The 20,644-nt window shown below is 47.0% G+C and overlaps 1 protein-coding gene and 1 long non-coding RNA gene across 2 annotated transcripts in view; both read left to right on the top strand.

Moving 5' to 3' along the window:
- Positions 1-7: 7 nt before the first annotated feature.
- Positions 8-11,920, top strand: LOC132350260 (uncharacterized). The gene is made up of 2 exons (XR_009497884.1): positions 8-66; positions 11,278-11,920. It is a non-coding gene; the product is annotated as an uncharacterized LOC132350260 (long non-coding RNA).
- Positions 11,921-17,448: 5,528 nt separating this feature from the next.
- GLRX3 (glutaredoxin 3) overlaps positions 17,449-20,644 on the top strand; it is a 30,781-nt gene continuing 27,585 nt past the window's right edge. Inside the window, exon 1 of the mRNA XM_059899736.1 lies at positions 17,449-17,560. Coding sequence (XP_059755719.1) covers positions 17,472-17,560 — 89 coding nt within the window. The 5' untranslated portion in view covers positions 17,449-17,471. The remainder of the gene's footprint in view (positions 17,561-20,644) is intronic.

Raw genomic sequence — 20,644 nt, 5'->3', positions numbered from 1 at the left:
CTTGCGACCTGGCGGGCCCAGGCGGCAGGCAGGAGTAGCGGAGGCCAGAGCCTTGAGGAGACGAGGGTAAGTTTGCCTCAGGTCATTGATTTGGGAAGAGGGCTGGCCGTCACTTCTCCGATCACTGAGTCGGCCGTGGGGCTCCAAAGAACCTACTCTTAGGGTTTCGCCACGATTCGACTACAGATCCTGGACCGGCTGGAGGAGCGCCCGCCTCCTTTCTTGTGATTGGTCTCCGAGCCCCGTCTGCGGCCGTCTTCCTGTGGCTGGTTGGCTGATAGAAGGCCCAGCGGGCCTTATCAGCATCGGAGAAGCTCTGGCGTCTCTGGGAGATGTAGTCTCGGGGATGCAGCTTCAACTTCCGGGCGGGAGCGGGCCTCGGGCTGCTGCGCGGCCCCGCAGTGGCCTCCTGCCGGGTTTGCTCGGTGCACGGTAACCTCTCGTCTGGAGGCCCCGGGAGCACCCCGCTTCTCTGAGGCTGCAGGCCTGAGCTGCCGGGGCCTTTGGGCTGTGCGGAAGGGGAAACCGAGGCCTTGCTGTCCGCGCCGTCGTGGGGTGGGATTCCCTCTGTGCGCAGTCCCCAAACCGTGGGCATCGCGCCCCCGACCCAGCGCTGTGCCGAGCTGCTCTCCCCTCATCTCAGGGAGCCGAGGGTCAGGAGTCAGCCATCCTGTCCAGGCTGGAGCGTGCTCAGGCTCGGCCGGCCCCCGCACCCCACCGCGGAGCCCCCGCCGGCTTCTGCACCAAAGCACCGAGCCCAAGATCCTTTCTGGTTAACTAAAATTGGTATAAGCCAGTCCTTTGACAGTGATTGGCTAGGGGGTCTGTTAGGGGCATGGCTGGCTCTGGGACAGATGTTCCTTACTGTTTAAAAAAGGGGCTGGATGGTTGGGGGCTTAGTTCTTTCCTGCGGTTGTTGCCAGTGGAAGCTCCCTGGAGCTGCTGCAGCCTTCTTATCACCATGAGGGCAGCTGGTTGGAAACTTAGTGAAAAGTCGGAAGGCATCCAGGCTCTAACAATGTGAGCTTCTGAACCAACCCCAAACCAGCTGACCACCAATCTCCAGACGTCTTGTCTTGTCTCTGTTATTTGAGTCACTGTAAATTTACCATTTTGCTGCAGTTGTAGGCATCTTTTGTCACAAAGACTTGTCCTTACCCGTTGTGGTGAAAAGCATAAATCCCTACTCAGTTGGGCTACTTTCTGCAGGATATTCAGCAAATTAAGTAGCTAATTACGTCAGTTTTCTCATTTATAAAAGATGATGACTCTTCTGGTATTGGGAGGATTAAATATAAAGTGCTTAGAACAATGCCTGACACAAACTAAGTACCCAATCCTACTACTAGTACTTCTAGGACTACTAGTTAATCCTGTATCAAAAACCCTTGGGACCTTCCAGTTACAAGGTGATTAAGTTCTGGGCATGTAATATACAGCATGGTGATTATACTTAACAATCCTGTTTTCTTTATATATTTGAAAGATGCTCAGAGAGTAGATTTTAAAAGTTCTCACACAACACACACACACACACAAAATGTAACTATGTGAGGTGATGGATGTGTTAACTTACCTGATTGTAGTAATCATTTTGCAGTATATACATATATCAGATCATTACATTGTACACAGTAAACTTACACGACAAATGTCAGTTATAGCTCAATAAAGATGGGGGCGGGGGACCTTGGGGCCAGATGTTGTTTTGGAATTCAAAATTATTTGGATTCTGTGTTAAAGGGCAGTATGCATACTGCATGAAACACCTTCAGTGGGGTCTGGAACAGCATATAATCAAACACAGTATTTCTGCAGCAAAAATGTGTGAATATTCACAAATATTAACCTGAAGTGGGATATATAAAGGCTATAGTCTTATGTTAGTTCCAATGAGTTTGCTCCAAACTTAGGGGGAAACTTCTAAGTTTTAGAACTTTTTGCATTTCAGAATTGAAAATAAAGTACTATTGTGGACCTGTATTACTACCTCTACTTTAAAAACTTTGCATGTATGCGTCTTGCAGTTGATATTAAATGACCTGCTTTGTTGTCCAGTTTCAATTTCACTGTTCTTTGCACCTAGGGCTGCTTTTTCAGATGCTTGAGCCAACCATTGGGTAATGGGGGTACAAACGCTTAGTCTCTGAAGTAGTGACAGATGGTCTCCTTGACCAAACTCTACTCAGGTTCCTCTGAAATCTTATCAACTAGGCTCTGACCTTTGGGCTCCCGTGTTCATCCCTGCATTTTCCAGTTTCAGCAAGAATCTTGCCAAGTCAGCTTAGCCAGAAGCCCCCACCCTTGATATCTGATCACCCTTGGTGTCTGATTGGGCTCCTCATCCTCCATCATCCCCCAGGGGGTGTCTGATCATGGTGGCCTGCTTTCAGCAAGAATGCTGCTAGGTTAGTTTAGCTAGAATCTCCCCTTACCCCTGATGTTTCCTCGTAGAAATTTTCTATCCCCTGACCCCACTCCCCCACCCCGCCATGCTCCTTGGCTATAAATTCCCACTTTCCCTTGTATTTAGAGTTGAGCCCAATCTCTCTCCAGTCCTGCAAAAGCCCATTTCAGTAGTCCCTATACCTGTCACAATGGTCCCCCTGAATAAAGTCTGCCTTATCATTCTTTAACAAGTGTCATGATTACTTTTTTCTTTAACACAATTGGTATATTTAGAAGGACGCAGTTTAGCTTATCACACGATTTACCAAACATCAGTCATTTGGGTACCAACCACAAGATGTATACTAAACCTCTCCTATTATTTACCTAGTATATTTAAATTCTTAGTATCTTAAAATTTAAGACTTTAAAAATAATACAAAATATCTATAAAGTGATAGTTTAAAGGACTTGTTATTCTAATATGTTAAATACATTAACAAGAAAACAGGAGAAAGCTTCATGACATTGGATTCTTGCATATGATGCCAAAAACACAGTCAACAAAAGAAAAATTAGATAAACTGAACTATATAAAAATGTAAAACCTTTGTGCATCAAAGGACACTATTAACACAGTGAAAGGCAACCCAAGAAATGGAGTAAATACTTGCAAATTATGTATCTGATAAGGAGTTAACATCCAGAACACATAAAGAACACCTACAGGGGCTTCCCTGGAGACGCAGTGGATAAGAATTTGCCTGCCAGTGCAGGGGACACGGGTTTGATCCCTGGTCTGGGAAGATCCCACATGCCGCGGAGCAACTAAGCCCATGCACCGCAACTACTGACGCCCACGCGCCTAGAGCCTGTGCTCTGCAACAAAAGAAGCCACCGCAATGAGAAGCCCACACAGCGCAACGAAGAATAGCCCCCGCTCGCCACGGCTAGAGAAAGCCCGTGTGCAGCAGCGAAGACCCAGCACAGCCAAAAATAGATAAATAAAAATTTTTTTAATTTAAAAAAAAAGAACACCTACAACTCAACAACACAAAGCAAACAACTTGTTTAAAAAACAAAGGACTGGAATAGATGTTTCTCCAAAGATGACGTACAAATGGCCATGAAAAGATGCCCAACATCACTAATCATTAGGGAAATGCAAATCAGAACCAAATGAGAGAGACTTCTCTGGTGGTGCAGTGGTTAGGAATCTGCCTGCCAATGCAGGGGACACGGGTTCAAGCCCTGGTCCGGGAAGATCCCACATGCTGCAGAGCAACTAAGCCTGCGAGCCACAACTACTGAAGCCTGCATGCCTAGAGCCTGTGCTCCGCAACAAGAGAAGCCATCGAAATGAGAAGCCTGCGCACTGCAACGAAGAGTAGCCCCTGCTCACCGCAACTAGAGAAAGCCTGTGTGCAGCAACAAAGACCCAATGCAGCCAAAAATAAAAATAAACAAATTAATTAATTTTAAAAATTCTTTAAAAACCAAATGAAATGTCTCTGCATATCCATTAGGACAGCAGTCCCCAACTTTTTTGGCACCAGGGACCAGTTTCGTGGAAGATAATTTTTCCATGAACCAGGGAGGTGGGGGATGGTTTTGGGATGATTCAAGCACATTACATTTATTGTGCACTTTATTTCTATTATTATTACATTGTAATATATAATGAAATAATTATACAACTCACCATAAGGCAGAATCAGTGGGAACCCTTAGCTTGTTGTCCTGCAATTAGATGGTCCCATCTGGGGGTGATGGGAGACAGTGACACCCGAAGTGTGTTGCTTATATCCAGTCTACTCCGTAAGATGCAGCTTAATTGTCACTTGCTACGCACTGATAGGGTTTTGATATGAGTCTGCAAGCAGTTGATTTATTATGGTCTCTGTGTGGTCAAACCTCTCCGCTAATGATGATTTGGATTTGCAGCCGCTCCCCAGTGCTAACATCACTGCCTCAGCTCCACCTCAGATCATCAGGCATTAGATTCTCATAAGGAGCGTGCCACCTAGATCCCTTGCATTTGCAGTTCACAGTAGGGTTCGAGCTCCTACTCTTATGAGAATCTAATGCTGCCGCTGATCTGACAAAAGGTGGAGCTCAGGAGATAATGCAAGTGATGGGGAGCGGCTGTAAATACAGATGAAGCTTCGCTCACTTGCCCGCCACTCACCTCATGCTGTGCGGCCCGGTTCCTAACAGGCCACAGACCGGCACCGGTCCATGACCTGGGGATTGGGGACCCCTGCATTAGGAGGGCTATTATAAAACAAACAAACAAACAAGTGTTGGCTAGGATGTGGGGGAACTGGGACCCCTGTTCAAGGGGAGAAGGCAAGAAGGTAAAATGGTGCAGCCACTATTAAAAACTGTATGGTATTTCCTCAAAAAGTTAAACATAAAATTATCATATGATCCTGCAATTCCACTTTTGAGTATATACACTAAATAATGGAAAGAAGGGATTTGAACACCTATGTTCATAGCAGTACTATTCACAATGGCCAAAAGGTGGAAACAACCCAAGTGACCATAGATGGGTGAATGGATAAGCAAAATGTGGTCCATCCATACAATGGAATATTATTCGGTCTTTAAAAGAAAGGAAATTCTGACACAGGTTACAACATGGACGAACCCTGAGGACATTATGCGAAATGAAATAAGCAGGTCACAAAAGGACAAGTACAATACAATTCCACTTCTATGAAATAGCGGAGTAGTCAGACACAGAGACAGACAGCGGCAGGGTGGTTCCTGGGGGCTGGGGGAGGGGAATGAACAGTTGGTGTTTAATGGGGGCAGAGTTTCAGTTTAGGAAGATGAAAAGAGTTCTGGACACCGGTGGTGGTGATGGTTGCACAACAATGTGACTGCTTGATGCCACTGAACTGTACAGTTAAAAATGATTAAAATGGTCATGTGTATTTTAACACAATAAAAATAAATAAAAGTTAACTATTAAAAGAAAAGTTGTTTCTCTCTGCACCACTTCCAGTCACCTTGCACACCACCTACAGGGAAAGCGGCTCTCAGAGGAAGGTACCTGAGTTCCGATTCCACCTGGCCAATTTCCAGCTCCTGGGCAAGCTGCTTTGACTTCTCAGCTTTAAATATGTATATAAACGGTGCCTCCTAGAGTGGAGTGCTCCGAGCTTACAGTGAGACACTGTCTGTACCGTGCCCAGCGTGATGCGTGGTACTTGGCAAGCTCGCAGTTCACTGCAGCTGGAATGAGGAATCTCTAGTCTTTCCCAGCCGAGCACTGGACCGACCATTCGGAGTCCAGGAAGTTTGTGGAGAGGTTTTGTTTGCTTAACTAGTGAGGTGTGCTGGGGGGAGTGTTCATTCCTGAGCCTCAGTTTCCTCATCTGTAAAATAGGAATAAAGCCTTCCAGGGAAGTCAGAGCTTCATGGAGTAGCTGGGGGTTGTCTTTAACAACATGCTCAGCTCAGCTTCCCTAAGAGGGGTTGTGCGCATGTGTCTTGTGCGTCTGTGTGTCTGTGTATGTGTGGTGAGGGGGGGGGCCAGAAACACTTTTGATTCAACTGTTGCAAAGTCATTACTTCTACTCTTCCATTGACTTAACCTTCCTCCTTTAAATCTTTAATGACCTCTCTCAAAAATGACCACCTCTGCTTATCTTGTTGGCATGTAACAGAGAATATATACAGTGTATCTATATACATGTATATCTCCAGAAACAGATAGCCTGGCACATAATAAGTGTTTAATAAATGCTCTTTCCCTTCCTTCTTGCCCTCTTATTTTAAAAAAATTCCCAGAACTACTTTGGGCACTAGAATAGGTTATTTTCTTCCTTTGAAATTCACAATTTCTTTAGACATTATATGACAATGTCGGTTATCTTCTTTGCCTGGAAACACTTCTCCCTAAACTGCAACAGCTGTCTTTCTTGTTTTTCAGAGGCGGAGGGAACCGTCCCTCCAGAGAAAAGCCGAGCCCACCCCGCCCCCACCCCATCTGCCTGATTCCGGTCCCTCAGGGCACTCATGCCTGGATGGTGGGAGGCTTTCTTTTTGTATCCATTGATGTTCCATATCCCCTCCAGGAGGGCTGTTCTCCACTGGGCAGATCCAGGCCTGCAGTCGGCACTCAGGAAATAACCATACACTGGGCGTTAACAGACTTTAGTGGTCAATTTTGCACCATTGATTTCACTTCATCCTTACAGCAACACAGCAGGGCCCGGGCTGTCTTCATGTTCAGATAAAGGAACAGAGAAACGTCAGGCTCAGAGATGTTGCCTAAGGTGCCCAGGGCTGCAAAAGGTTGAAGGGCGGACCTGAATTCAGACACAACTCTGTCTGGATTTCTTACCCTTCTGCTGGCCTTGCCTTTGGTTCCGGTGGAAAGCCTCCTTGTTAAGCTGCAAACCCCGTGAGTTTGATCAAACAAACAAACAACAACAGTTCAACAAACAAAACAGCTCTGCTAGTTGCCCCAGGGGCCTTAATTTCACCACACAATTTTCCGGACGCTGCTGGCAGGTACAGAGTCCCAGTCGGCTTCCTCAAGGTGAGCCTCTGCTGCACCCCGACATGAATAATCTTTATTCTGATCACCCACCTTTGCATTCGAAGTGGTTCATGCACGGGTGTGTGTGGCCAAGGGCTTTTTCTCTTAAGAATCTGTGTCCCCAGCGCCCAGCACAGGCGGGACCCAGCGTGAGTACTCAGAGCTAGGCTGATGAATGAATGAGTTCAGCAGAGGTAGCTGTGTGGCGTCAGCTCCAGCCACAGCCCAGGGAGGCCTCAAGACAGGTGCCCCTGCCCTCCTGGCCCCTCTGGGCTGTTTTTAGCTGAAGACATCTAATGTCTCTGGGATGTTAAATGGGACAAGGAAAAAATGAGAGTGCACAAGCCATCCACTACTCCACCTCTTGTCTCGGTGATTACGTCTTATGTTTCTGTGCCACAATCAAAGTGTTACTAAAGAGTGGCTGGTCAGGATGCCTACAGGTCCCCACGCTCTGCCTGCATCTTCTGCCTTGGTCTTCAGCTCAACAGTACACAGGTGACTTGAAGGCCCACGTGCCGTGGACAGCTGCTCCATCCCAAGAGGGGTAATCTGAAGGATGCCTGTCTCTCTGGAAAGTCAGCACATGTTCATCTTCCTAAGGGTCATGGTTTTGTTCCCATGTCATTTTAGCTCAGGTTATTATTTTTTTTATGGCAAGACTCAGTATAAGATTTTTCTAAATGCAATCCTTATAATGATCCAGGAATATTTCATTAAGGCAAATAATAATAACAATAATAAGAACCCATCATTTTCAACTTTCAAAGTAATATCTCTACATGGAGACCTTTGTGATCTGAGCCATTTCCCTACATTATTTCCTGACATTGTAAATATGCTCTTCAGGGATGATCAAAAATAGATAATTATTTGAACGACTTTATGACCAGTGCAAATTAGAGATTTGTATGATACTGCATAACACATGTGCACCCATCCATCCCATAATGGAACTGTAAACACTTGCTTTATACCGTAGGCAAGGATTTTATAGTCTGCCATTTTGCATTTTCTACATAGGTGCTGTAGAAAAACTGAAATATTACTAAGCCGCAAGTGTGCCTTCTAAAAGCAATAGCTTTAGGTTCGAACAGAAAGTATTAATTGTATCTCATTTTAACTTACCCCTGCTTCTAATCGCTGGGTATTGATTGTTAAATGCCAGACACCAGTGTACTTTCTATGGTACACTATGTTTCGACAATAGATTAAAATTTTAGCATGATGTTTTATATTTCATCCTAAGATTTTTTTATTTGCAAGTGTATGAAGTCACACTGGCTATGTTTGAGAATCCATTTTTGGCATGTATTTTCATATGAATTATAGGGTGTTTTTGCCTCTCAGCTCTCACACCATAGTAAAGAGAAACCCCCAGGATGTGGAAATATGACTGAGGCCGCGTTAGTATGTGGGTTGGAAATAATGATTATAAATGACTTGGTAGGTAGAGAAAATAAGGGGAGAAGACTTACTGGGGAGAAGTAGAAAAGCTTGCTCTCTTTATGCGCAGCTGGAAGAAGGCACCATGAAAGATATATTACTAGTCACCTTTTTATTTCTAAGGGGTTTTTATTAACCCCTTTTTATCTATCAAAATAAATTGATTGCCAGCAGATGCCATATTTTCTATTTGAAATTATAAAACAAAAACAAAGGCACACAAACTCACATACTGCATCTTCCAGTAAATAAGAGACAAACCCCTCCAAAGAGGTTGCTAAGTAGTGTTAAAGATTTTTATAGCCATCCCTTAAAACAGAACATTTCATTTAAGGATCTGAGTAGGCCTTGGGATCCTTCAGAATTTGGCTCCCTCCTGCTGTGTTAGTGGACAGGAATTCCAGAACACTGTTAGTAATATTTATGTCCCATCATAAAAGGACATATATCTGTAGGGTAAATACAGTTATGCCCGATAATAACTCTGTCCTGGGTAAGGAATGATATAATAACCTGATTCAATGGGAGAAAAAAAAACAGGGCCCAGAATCCATGTGAAGTGTATCCAGTCATTTCTAGCTGTGATGCAGTGACAGAGAACATGCGGAAACCAGAAAAGCAACATTTCATCCAAATGGGCGAGAGCATCTTCCTGGTCCTCACCCGTTGGGGAGAAAGGCCTGAGAGTTTGGGACAATAGGAATAAAACACAGCAGTTTAGGAGCTGGGGCCTCCCGTGCAGAGGGGCTTGGGGGGTGTGAGGGTAGCAGGCTGCGACTGAAGACCTACCTGAGGCCCCAGGAGCTTTGCCTCTTCCATCTCAGCCCTCAGGGCAGCTGCAGCCTGACTTCTGACGGCTCAGTGCCTGGCAGAGCTGGTGTGTCGTGTCCGTGCAGAATCGGCCAGACGTGCTGCTTTCTCCTTCAGGTCCATGCCATAAAGGGTTACCCAGTTTAAGGTCCCCCACTTCTGCCTCTTATCATAGGAAGGAGACTTTTCCCCCCTGTATCTTCTGTTATTCATTTCTTACTTCAACAGATATGAACTGAGAAAAGAATGTATGTCATAGCTGGAAGGTCTAAAGGTCATGTTGGCATCGACATTTTTACATGAGATATTTGTTCTGATTAAAATAGTGAAGTGTATTTCATACAAATGAGCAAATAATAGATACTAACTTAAACTTAGGCTAATAGTGGAGTCACCACCAAGTTTTTACTTTACTCTGGTGAAGAGACACAACCATGGAGGTTTAGCTACTTTATCAAGAGAACATGAAAGACTGACCCATTTATTTTATATACGTACTACAGGGCAATAGCGCCTACGCATCATTTAAAAATCAGTGGTTTGCTTTTTTCCTTCCTTATTTGTTTGGTTCTAGAGGAAAGAATTTCAAGTTGGCAATTTTTTTTAAAGAAAAATCATCCCAGCCATTGAAATCCGGGCTGGGCGAGCCAGTTTGGAGACCATGGGAACTGGGAATGCTTTTGGAATTTGAAGCAAATGCAAACCTGTTCACATCACCCAGTGTTACTTTATTATTTCACCACCTTCCTGGACTTGCCCCTGAGCTTCACTGAGAGCAGCTGCTGCCACACTGTGGGGCAGGGGGCTTGCACAATTGCCCGAGTGGGAGAGCACCAGCATCCCTGCCCTGTCCTGCCCGCTGGACTCCAGCGGGGGCCACTGTGCCGGCCAAGGCTCACACAGCCCAGGCTGGACAGCTCTGGAAGGGGTCCAAGAATATAGACTTCAGGTGATTAAAAAAAAAAAAAACTTGGTGTTCCTTTGCCCTACACCTGGGAAAATGTCACCACTACCTTTAGATGCTAGAGAGGCCAGGAAGGAAGCTGTTATAGGTGTGGCCGACTATTGAGGCATTTTATCAAACATAAGACTATGGTGGTCATAGATTTAACTAAAGTTAAACCAATTAGCTCTCCAGGTTGGGATGGCTTCTGCCTCATGTGAGAGAACCACTGATTGGCCATGGCTTGCCCCCCAGAAATATTAGGGTGTATTCTTTAAGGGGTGTGTGTTCTCAGCACACCCTGAATTCCTTCCACGGGTAGGAAGGGCCAGCTCTGCTCACGGTGCTCCCTGGACACTCCAGACATCCACTCTGTGAGGTGACATCTCCAGGCAAAAGCAGCCTAAGAGAGTGCCAAGGTCAGCGGGACAGAGGGCCTGTGAACTCAAGCGTAGGTGGAAGGATTCACTTTGAGACGTGACATCTTGGAGCCACACGGCCCAAAGGAGCTTGCCTGGTTAGAACTTCTTAGTTCTCTTAAGAATTACCTCTCATTTTACAAGTGATCTTGTTTGTGACACCAAGGCAAACTCATTTGTACCCTTAGTTTCTCAAATTTGAAACAAGAATTACAAATAGGAGCAGAAAATTGACTCCAAATGGACCTGGAGAATAAATACACAGACACACATGCATACACACACACACACACACACACAACACTGTTTATATGTAAAACGTTTGACTCAAGACAACACACAGCTGCATAAAAACATACACAGTGACTATGTACACTCATGATCAACAAAGTGCCATGGAATCTTCATCTGGGTGATCACATGGAAAACTGAAACTTCAGGTAGGCAAAGATGCATGTGGCAGTGTATGTGTAAGTTTTTCCTTCTCTCTCTCTGCACATGACCCTTCCCTCCAACCCCATACTAGAGGCTTTCATATGTACAGCACAGACTTGGTACATCTTATAGGACCTCAAGTACACTGCCAATCGAACTGAGAAGGCAGGAGAAGGTGTTAAAAATTGGCAAGTCAGGGTAAAGCATGTTTTTGGTGGATCAGTAGAACCTCTATAGATAGAGCATTAGTTTGTGTTAATTCTGAATTGTGACGTCTCCAGGTTGAATAAAGAAACCACTCAACAAAGGATGCTCCTTCCCCAGCCTGAAGAAGCGGCTGGTGCCACCTACAGCCTGGAAACTGGCTCTACAATCCTCACCTGCCGCCCTGGCTGGTCTTCCGTGGAAGAGAGATTAGAATTGATGCAGGGGATGGAAAATGGGCAGTCAACTCTCAAGATGAATTTTCCCTGATAAATTGTCAACAACTAGAAACGTGTTTAAAAATTATTTTGACTAAAGAGTTTTTGAAGATTGTAGCAATTAGATCAAGATTTGTGAACTACATTTCCTATAAATATATTTCTTCTAGAGAGCACCTTATGGGATGTGGTCACATTTTTTTTTTTTTGGTCTATAGCAACCCCAAAACGTTCAACTCAGTGCTAGATTAGGTTAGTGGGTACACGCTTATCCACATTGTCTTATTTTAGGGGAAAAGAGATTACTGTGAAACCATCAGATAACACACGCTTCTGAAAAGAAATGAAATGTATTTTTATTGGTGGAGCCAAAATGAAGTATGTCTTGAAATCTGTTTTACAAATAAGCTTGTTCATAAATTGTCCATTCACTGCTTCGAAATCTTTTTTCACATTTGAGGAGCTGTCAGAGGTCCCTAATAAACATGAGTCTTATTTAGTTTACTGGATATGTAATTCTTCTTTTCTTTGAAAATAATTATTTTTCAAGCAAGTGCAGCAAAAATACAACAAATAAAAATCTCGCTATGGCAGCATAAACAACCTTTATAGCCAGCATATACATAGAGTTCTTCCAATAATAGCAGTTTCTGGTAAGGAAGGGAACAAAAAATTGGCCAGACTTTGCCAAGATCAAGTGCGGGGCTCCTAAGGGTTGACAGAGGAAACATCATAGCCCATTCCCACTTCCCTATCCCAGACTAGTTCTTGGTTATCAGGGTGACATTTGTAGCATCCCAGTTGCCAGGGAGGCCCTTGGGCCAAGGAGAACAGGGCTGGTCACTTGGTTGGACCCAGTGTCCAGTTTACCTCAACGTGGTTTGTGAGACAACCTTCCCAAGGCCCATTCTTGGGGCCGCCAAAGCTGATGGACAGCGGGATGAAATTCCCCGGAGGGCTCCCGAGGGGCAGAACACAGACTGTCCACTTCTTAGTTACCCCGGCTCTCGGTCCAGGCCGGTGGTCCCTCAGCAGGACTGTGCCAGGGTGGGTGGCAGGGCTAGGGCGGGCCGATGGGGGTCGACTTCCGAGAATCTGCTCCAGGGATTCTGCTCTGGGGTTCTGGTCAACCCGTTGGGGCTCCCGGGAGGAGCTTTTGTTCGGCTCTTCCAGACCTGCGCCCCCCCGCCGTGGTCACGTGACCACGACCCCTGCTCCGGGCCACCCGCGTGGATGGAGCCCGCAGCACTGGGACCCGGGGCCACCCCATCTCCCCGCGGACTACTCCGCAGGAGCTCCGTGTCGGCAGGTTCTCAGCAGACGTGCAGTGCTCATTTATGCCATTTATAGTAGCTCGAGAAGATGTTATCGCAGCTTGAGAACGGAAATTAAAATATGTATCCTTCAGGTGCAGATCTACTGTACTTACAGTTTTACTGTTTCTCAGCAGGGGGCTCCATTAATCTTGTAACAGTGAAATTCCTAAGGAAATTAATTCCCTCCGGTTTGGGTTATTCTCAACTGGCCTTTGGAGGCGGAGTGATTGGGATTTAGGAGTCTCTCTTAAAAGAAAGGAAGCACTGGCCATTTTCCTTGAGTAACAACACTTCTTAATGCCATGCTTTACCCATTAAAAACCCTGTGTGTCTCTCAGCTCCTCGAGGGAGTGTTTACAAAAACCTAGCCAGGTGGGAATTCAATTCCAAGTCCTCCCCTATAATGACCAGGTGTTTTTCTCCACCTGGGTTATCTGTGCCCACCTAGTACTCAGCACTGTGCCCTGTTGGGGAGTAACACTGGGGCCCAGGAGGGAATGATGTGTCACCAAACGTGGGATGGCTAAAATACTTCCTCACCCATTCAGGAGCGGTGAAATGTTAGCTGTCATTAAAAATAATTACACCTCAACCACACAAACACATCCCTTTTGAACTGGGGTCCATTCGCAGACACAGGGTGCAGCACCTTTGCTGCCAGGAAGGCCCCCTGCAGCCCTCTCTGAAGCTTGTGCTCTGCCAGGCCAGGATTTCCGCCGCCAGGACCCAGAGCCTCAGCTTCCCGGTCCCCATGGTCCCAGCCCCTGAAGTGCCACACAGCCTTCTCAGCAAAACCTAATTGTCCCATCCTTTTCAGGGCTGTGCTGCTTGGAGAGCCATTCCTGGTTCCTGACCAAGTGGGCCGGGGAGCCCGGAGAGGCCCCTGCCCAGAGGCCACAAAGTGTCACTGGGTTCCCTAGGGGGAGCCCTCTGCCCCAAGAGGGTATAGGATGTAGCTAAATGATGCTTACATATGGGTCAGCAGAATGTCAGTGTCTGGGATTAACCCACACTGGGGACAAAGGCCAGAATCAGCCCCAGCATCTTGCTTTCCTGTGGTTCTGGGTCTTCATGCACTAAGTTCTATATGATAATGATGAGTTTTTCCCTCTGTGCCTGAACACGCTCGGGGAAACAGAGGACTGGGCTCTCCAGAGTATGAGCAGCATGCGGGATGGGGTGCGGTGGGGGGCAGGAGGAGAGCTCGGGGTGGTACAGGGAAGGCCATGGAATGAGTCCCGGCACTGCCCCTTCCCTGCTGTGGCTTTGGGCAATTTCCTTACCTATAAAGTGGGGCCGGTGTAACTGAGCAGGACCCTATGGGGCCTTCCCAGGACAGAACTGCACCCCGCCCCCCATGTCCTCTGCCTGACTCTTGTCTGCAGAAAAACTTTAGCCTCCTAGGCCTTGCCTGAGTTCCAAAGAATAAATTTAATCAGAGAAGTGAGAAAATGCAGAGAGAAAGGAAAATGGTCAAGCAAGACAAAATAATAGTTTAAACAAAGTCCAGGGCCTTTAGTTCCTCCTCAAGGGCTATAGATAATATTCTGAGCCATGTCCTTGGAGCTGTTTTGCAGATACCGAAGCCCCTACCAGGTGGAAGAAGTTAACTGCATGCTGCCCACAAGCTCGCAGACCCCAGACCAGCTGGAACCAGAAGGTTGATGACGTTGACTATCAATGACCTCACCACCAAGCAATCAGAAGTATGTCCACGAGCTGATCACACACCCCACAACCCTCCTCCCTTACCCTGTCTTTAAAAACCTTTTCCTGAAAGCCTTTGGGGAATTTGGGCCTTTTAAGCACTAGCTGCCTGGACTCCTTGCTTGGCTCCTGCGATAAATGCTGCACTTTTCTTCACCACAACCTGGGGTCAGTAGATTGGCATTACTGTGGGTGGGTGAGAGGACCCAAGTTTGGTTTGGTAACACAGGCAGTAATGTCTTTGCATCATGATCTGGAAGCAGCAAGGACTTTGGAAAGCTGAAAAGCACTATATAGCTGTGTACACCCTTATCTACCTGTAACTTAGATGTGACAGCCCCCCAAAATGTGGCTTGGGCTCAGGGCTGAGTGGAATGGTCTTTGTTGCGAAATCAGAGCATTTTAAAGCTGAGAGATTCACTTGCTAAACTTAAGGCCTGTTGATATCAATAGTGATAACAGCAAAAAGGGCAGGAGGCAGAATTGGAAAGGTTTTTAGGGAGTTTTCCCAACTTTTTTTTTAAGGTAGGGAGCATGCTCTCTAGCTGGTATATCCTGCTTTCAGCAAACTCCATTTAAAGAAGGAAAAATCAGGATTTTTAACAGTTACATTAGATGGGTGATTCTTGCATTTTTTGAAAAAGATTCACTATCGCACATTTCCCTAGTGCATTACAATTTCATTATTTTTAAATTACAAAGCCCATCCATGTTCTTTGAAAAAAATGCAAGTGAAATGTTTTTAGTATTGATGTGTAAGTTTCTTTCAAATTAGAGATATAACTCTTGTACAGCATTTGTTGCAGATGTGTTTCCAAACATACTAACATTTCAATGAATGACTCCAAAGAAGTTTAAAAAACAAAAAAAGAAAAAGAAAAAATGCAGGTGACACTAGGAAGCATATAATGTAAAAGGTGTAGGTCTTCCCTTTAAAACTTCCCTATTTTCACTCTCTGGGCACAAGTTCTCCTAACACTTTGGAGAACATCCTTCTGAAGACCTTTTGCTATGCTACATTTAGCTATATGGAGTTATGTGTTTTATTTACATATAATTCTGTTTAAAAATGGTCATCAGAGCATACATCTTGTTTTGCAACATGCTGTTTTCTCCCCTCCTGGTGCATTTTTTCATAGTAATCTCTAGATTTTATTTACTTTTTTTAAAAAAAACTAACCTTTTTATTTTAAAATGATTGTAGCGTCACATGCAGTCATAAGAAATAACACAGAGAGATTCTGCCTATGCTTTTCCCCAAGATAGCATCTTGAAACACTGTAGTACAATATCACAACTAGGATGATGATATTCATACAATCTGTCCATCTTCTTCCGTTTCTCCAGTTTTACTTGTACTCTTTGTATTTCGTGCTATGCAATTTTGATCACGTTTAGGTTTGTGTACCTACCACCAAAGTCAGGATACAAAACAGTTCCTCACCACTCTCTTATTGCATTTTAGATAATGGAATTTACCATCTTCAGGAACAACCACTTCTCAGGATGAGGCACATATGTAACTAAAGACCACTTTCAATCACTGGAGCAGAGCTGCCCAAGAGAAAATACAAAGTGAGCCACAAATGAAAGTCACCTATGTAATTTAAAAATTTCTAGTAACCACATTTAAAAGGTAGAAAGAGGTAAATTTAATTTTAATAATATATTTCACAAAACCCAGTATATCAGAAGTAGTATTTCAACATGCAATCAATGTAAAGATTATCAATGAAATATATTACATAATTTTTTTTTTTTTTTTGGTAATAAGTCTTTGAAATTCCACAAGCCCACTTCTCCACCAGCTGCAGGTAGAGAGCATGTACTGAGCACCTCCTGCCACATTTTTGGCTCTAACTTAGGCACTGGGACAGAGACACAGTTCCCGTCCTTGGTGAGAACCGGGGCTGGTGGAGACCACAGGTGCAGTTCTAGCCCGGGGAGATGTGCACGTGGTAGAAGGCGCACAGGTGCCCTGACACCCACGGGAAGATCCATGGGGCCTGCGCTCAAACTCCGTACAGAGCCCGAGGACCCCCAGGAGGAGCCAAACGTGTCTGGGTGGAAGCGATGGCGTTAGTAAGATGGGAGCTCCAGGAGTGGCTCTTTGGAGAGCAGGCGGGATGCAGTTTGGGGAGAACCAAGAAGACTCCCCCGGCCTCAGGGCAGATGGATGCCGGGCTCCGGAGGCAGGGGAGGGCGCTTGGCTGGCGGCTGAGGTTTCCCTGGCGACTGAGGATACTAGGACCATGGATAGTTTTACCCAGGCCAGAGAGTGCGTGGGAGTTATGGGAAGGGGAGGTGGAAAGGTGGTGAGCGGACACTACCTGGGGCGTCAACATTAGGAGATGCCAAGGGGAGCCAGGGAAGACCCGAGGTTAGAGGAGCGTGGGGCCTGCGGGCCTGAGTGAGAGGGTCCTGGGGCTGGGCCCGTGGTGCCGGAGGCGGCCCACCTGCCCAGGCCGTGTTGCTCGGAGGTCACAGTGGGTGATGGGTCTGCGCCCTGGCTGCGCCCAGGGATGGCCCCACCGGGGGGTAGGCGGCGGGCCACGCGGGGCCGCGGGTTCGGGCTCTTCAGGACCGAGTTCGAAGCTCCTTGTCAGTGTTGAGTTCGGAGAGGGCGCAACCTCCCTTTCCCTAACCTCCCATTCCATCCCCACCTTTATGTAATTTCCTTTTAGCTTAAAATTTCACTTTGTTAAATATACACTCACATCACACACGCACACACCATTCTCCCAGCTGCCGTAGGAGTTGCAAGGAACGTACGGCGCCCCGACATCCAGGAGCCCCGGAAGCCAGGTTCCTGACAGTCCGGAGCCCCAGGGGTCAGGAGCCTGGGGCTCTCACTTGGCCCGCCGGTAAGCCCCAACCTCCCGCGTTTCACCGGCTCCGGGCTTCCGCGCGGGCCTGGGGGGAGGGGCTTCTGCGCGGGCCGGAGGCGGGGCGGGGCTTCCGCGTGTAGCCGCCCGAGCCCCTCCCCCATCGACCGCCGGCGCTCGATTGCTCTTGTCTGGCGGCGGCAGCATGGCGGCGGGGGCGGTTGAGGCGGCGGCTGCCGTTGTGGAGGTCGGCTCAGCCGGGCAGTTTGAGGAGCTGCTGCGCCTCACAGCCAAGTGAGCGGGGCGGCGGGCGGCGGGCGGCAGGGGTGAGGGGACGCGGCGGGGGCCGGCCGCGCGGGCTGCCCGGCTCCCTCGCACCCGGCCCGGCCTGGGCGGAGCCGCCGGCGCGGCCCGGACCCCGAGGCCAGGTCCCCGCCCCGGAAGGGGAGCGGGGTACACCGCAGACCCCCGGCCCCGGCCCGCCGGGCGCCCCGAGGCCCGGGTCCCGCCCTGCCGCCCGGCCCGGCCTCCCGGGGCGCGGCGACGCGGGGACTCAGCCGCGGGTCGGGGGTGGGCGCGGAGACCCCGGCCCCCGCCCGCTTCATCACGGGCGGGCGGCGGAGGAAGGCCTAGCTGGGTCGGCGGTCCTGCCTCCTTTCCGAGGGGCGTTTAAGGGTGTTGGTGATGGGGCAGAGCGCACAGTGTGGCGCTGTCCGGGCCGAGGACGGGGGTCTCCTGTTTCCTGGACGGGCTCAGCCGCGGTCCGCTCTGGCTTGGCCCACGTGCCTCTCGCCCTTGGGACGGCGTCCGAAGGAGACCCACCGGGGTGCAGAGGCCGGACCTGGGGGAACACATGGAAACCCCGAGCTTGCGAGTCGGCGCCGGCGGGCGGGCACGGGGCCTCCGCAGCCGTCTCGCGGCTTTCTCTGGCCGAGCGCTCGGGGGCTGGGCGGTGTCTCGGGGCATGGCCGGTGGGGGCGGCGGAGCGCCAGCCGATTGCCTGGGAGCCAGCCCCAGAGCCGCTGCGCACGTTTCATAACCAGGCCTCAGGAGTGTCCTCTGCGGCGAGAGGGGTAGGACAGTGCCCACCCGGGGGTGTGGGAGCGGACACGCGTGCTGCCTGGCCGGCGGGAGCACTCGCGGCCCCTTCGCGCCCGGGCTCTTCTGCGGGCTGCGGCGCGGCTGCGCGGGCTCGCTGGCAGTGGAAGCGTATCGGCGCGAGTGCAGGAGCGGATCGCGCTTGGAAGCGGGTAGTGAGTACGCTGGCGAGCGGCTGAGCTGCGGAGTGCGGAGTGCGGGTGCGATGGGAGAGTTGCCGTCTGGCTTCGCCGCCGTGCTGAAGTTAAAAGGTGTTCGCCAGAGCCGCTCTTGCGGCGTTTCCGGTCTTGCTGGGAAACTGACAGAAACGGGCGAGTGGGGCGGGGCGGGGGGGGCGCGAAGAGAATGACGTGGACTCATTGATGAAAGGTGATTCATCCAGCGCTCCCCCATCTTCCGGCGGCCCACTTGTGGAGTGCCCCAGAGGCGGCGTCTTGAGGAGCAGGGCTCGTGTGGACCTGCCCTTCCTAAGTGTTCAGTTCACGGTCACCTGGAGGACTATTTTGCTTTTGTGTGTTTCACATTTTTGATTTTATGTATCGTTTTTTAAAGAAAAAAGTCATTAAGACATCACAGTTGGAAAAAGTTTAAATGTTAATTCTTGCCACGGGCCCGTACTTGTAATGATCCGGAAACCAATATACCTTTTTCGTGGTGATTAGTTTAAATGGGCACGTGGGAAGGAAGTGATGCTTGGCATCTGCGGAAGGAACAAATCTCTGCTACTTTTGGTGAAAGTGGCAGCATTTCAGAATATTAAATAGTGCTTGTTAATGTAGTTACTTAACGTCTACTTTACAAATCATCACTTCTCAATTTTAAAATTTCATGTGAATTGAAAACTTTTTGCTTAAGTCTAATAATCAGACGTTTATATGTTACTGAAACCTCAGTTGGTCTATACAGTGGGGATATTAATATCCATTTACAGAGTAATTAAGGTTTTTGCCCATTTGTAAAATATTTAACAGAGTCTAATACTATGTGATCTTAATAAATGGTAGCTGGTGTTGCCTGCAGAAGCATAACTATAAGAGCAGAACACCTGTAATAAGAGAGAAACAACCATTTATCGATCAATAATTATCTTACTGATAAAGAACCAAGGTTCATTACATTGTTTAACATCACAGTAGTTAGGGATTTGGATCTCGTCTTTCTCTAAAGGTTTTCCTTAAACAATGCACCCTGCATATTGGGCTGTCCATGAAGGTGGAGAGAATACTTACATATAATCCAAGAGAGGGTGACAGCGTTTATGTTTGTTTCAGGTTTATGTCCTTATGATACTAGGCATCGTGTACCTAATTGGAAAGGAAGTTAAGCATCTAAATATGAGAATATTGTGGATAATGTAAAATAACAACATTAATATCATTCTTTAATGTTTTCAAAGTGCTTGTATATTTTTGTTTGATCTTCCCAACCTCCCAGGGTGTTATTGCTATTTTACAGATGTAGAAGTTAAGTTAAATTACTCTTCCGAGCCACATTAGTAGTAACGGAATTTAAGTTGTGTATGTGTACTTTTTTCTTTTCTTTTTTACATACGTTGGCACATACTGTTAAAAAGTTGGGTAACCTATTTTAATTTTTTAAAAATGTACTCATTGTGAGCATTTTCCCATGTCATTAAACATTCTTTGATATATGATTTTTAATGGCTTTATGATACTTTATTGTATGACCATTAAGAAAACTATCTTGTTGAACAATAGATTTTACAGTTATTTGCTATGTAAAATACTGGGAAAATATTCATATACGTACATCTTTGTCTCTTTAATGACTTCTGTAGGATAGATACTTGAAAGTGTGTAAGTATCTTGAAATTTCAGAAAGGTTCCAATTTAATTTTTACAGGTAGGATATGAAAGTGCCATCTCACTTTATCCTTTTTGTCATTGAATATTATGATTTTAAAAATCTCTTTTTCAGTTTGGTAAAAAGTGGTATCTAACTTTTAAAAGATTGAGGTATTAACTTATATACTGTAGTAAAATGCATAGATCTTAATTGCTGGGTGTGATGAATTTTGACATTTGTATTAACACGAGTAACCATCATTCAGGACAAGAATGTAGAGCCCCAGAATGCTCTTTAGGCTCTTTCCAGTAATCCCCCACCAGTGATCTGCTTTCTGTCACCGTAGATGAGTTGTGCCTCTTCTTGGACTTCATGTAAATGGAGTCGCAGAACTCCTGGTCTTTCATGTCTGGGTTGTTGTGCTCAGTGTGTTTTTGGGATTCATCCATGCTGCCGTGTATCTGTAGTTGGTTC

This window comes from Balaenoptera ricei, chromosome 16 (assembly GCF_028023285.1).
Source record: "Balaenoptera ricei isolate mBalRic1 chromosome 16, mBalRic1.hap2, whole genome shotgun sequence".
In the NCBI taxonomy this organism is placed as follows: Eukaryota; Metazoa; Chordata; class Mammalia; order Artiodactyla; family Balaenopteridae; genus Balaenoptera; species Balaenoptera ricei.
The sequence above is the reverse complement of the archived record's forward strand: the minus strand, read 5'-3'. Positions and strand labels throughout refer to the sequence as shown.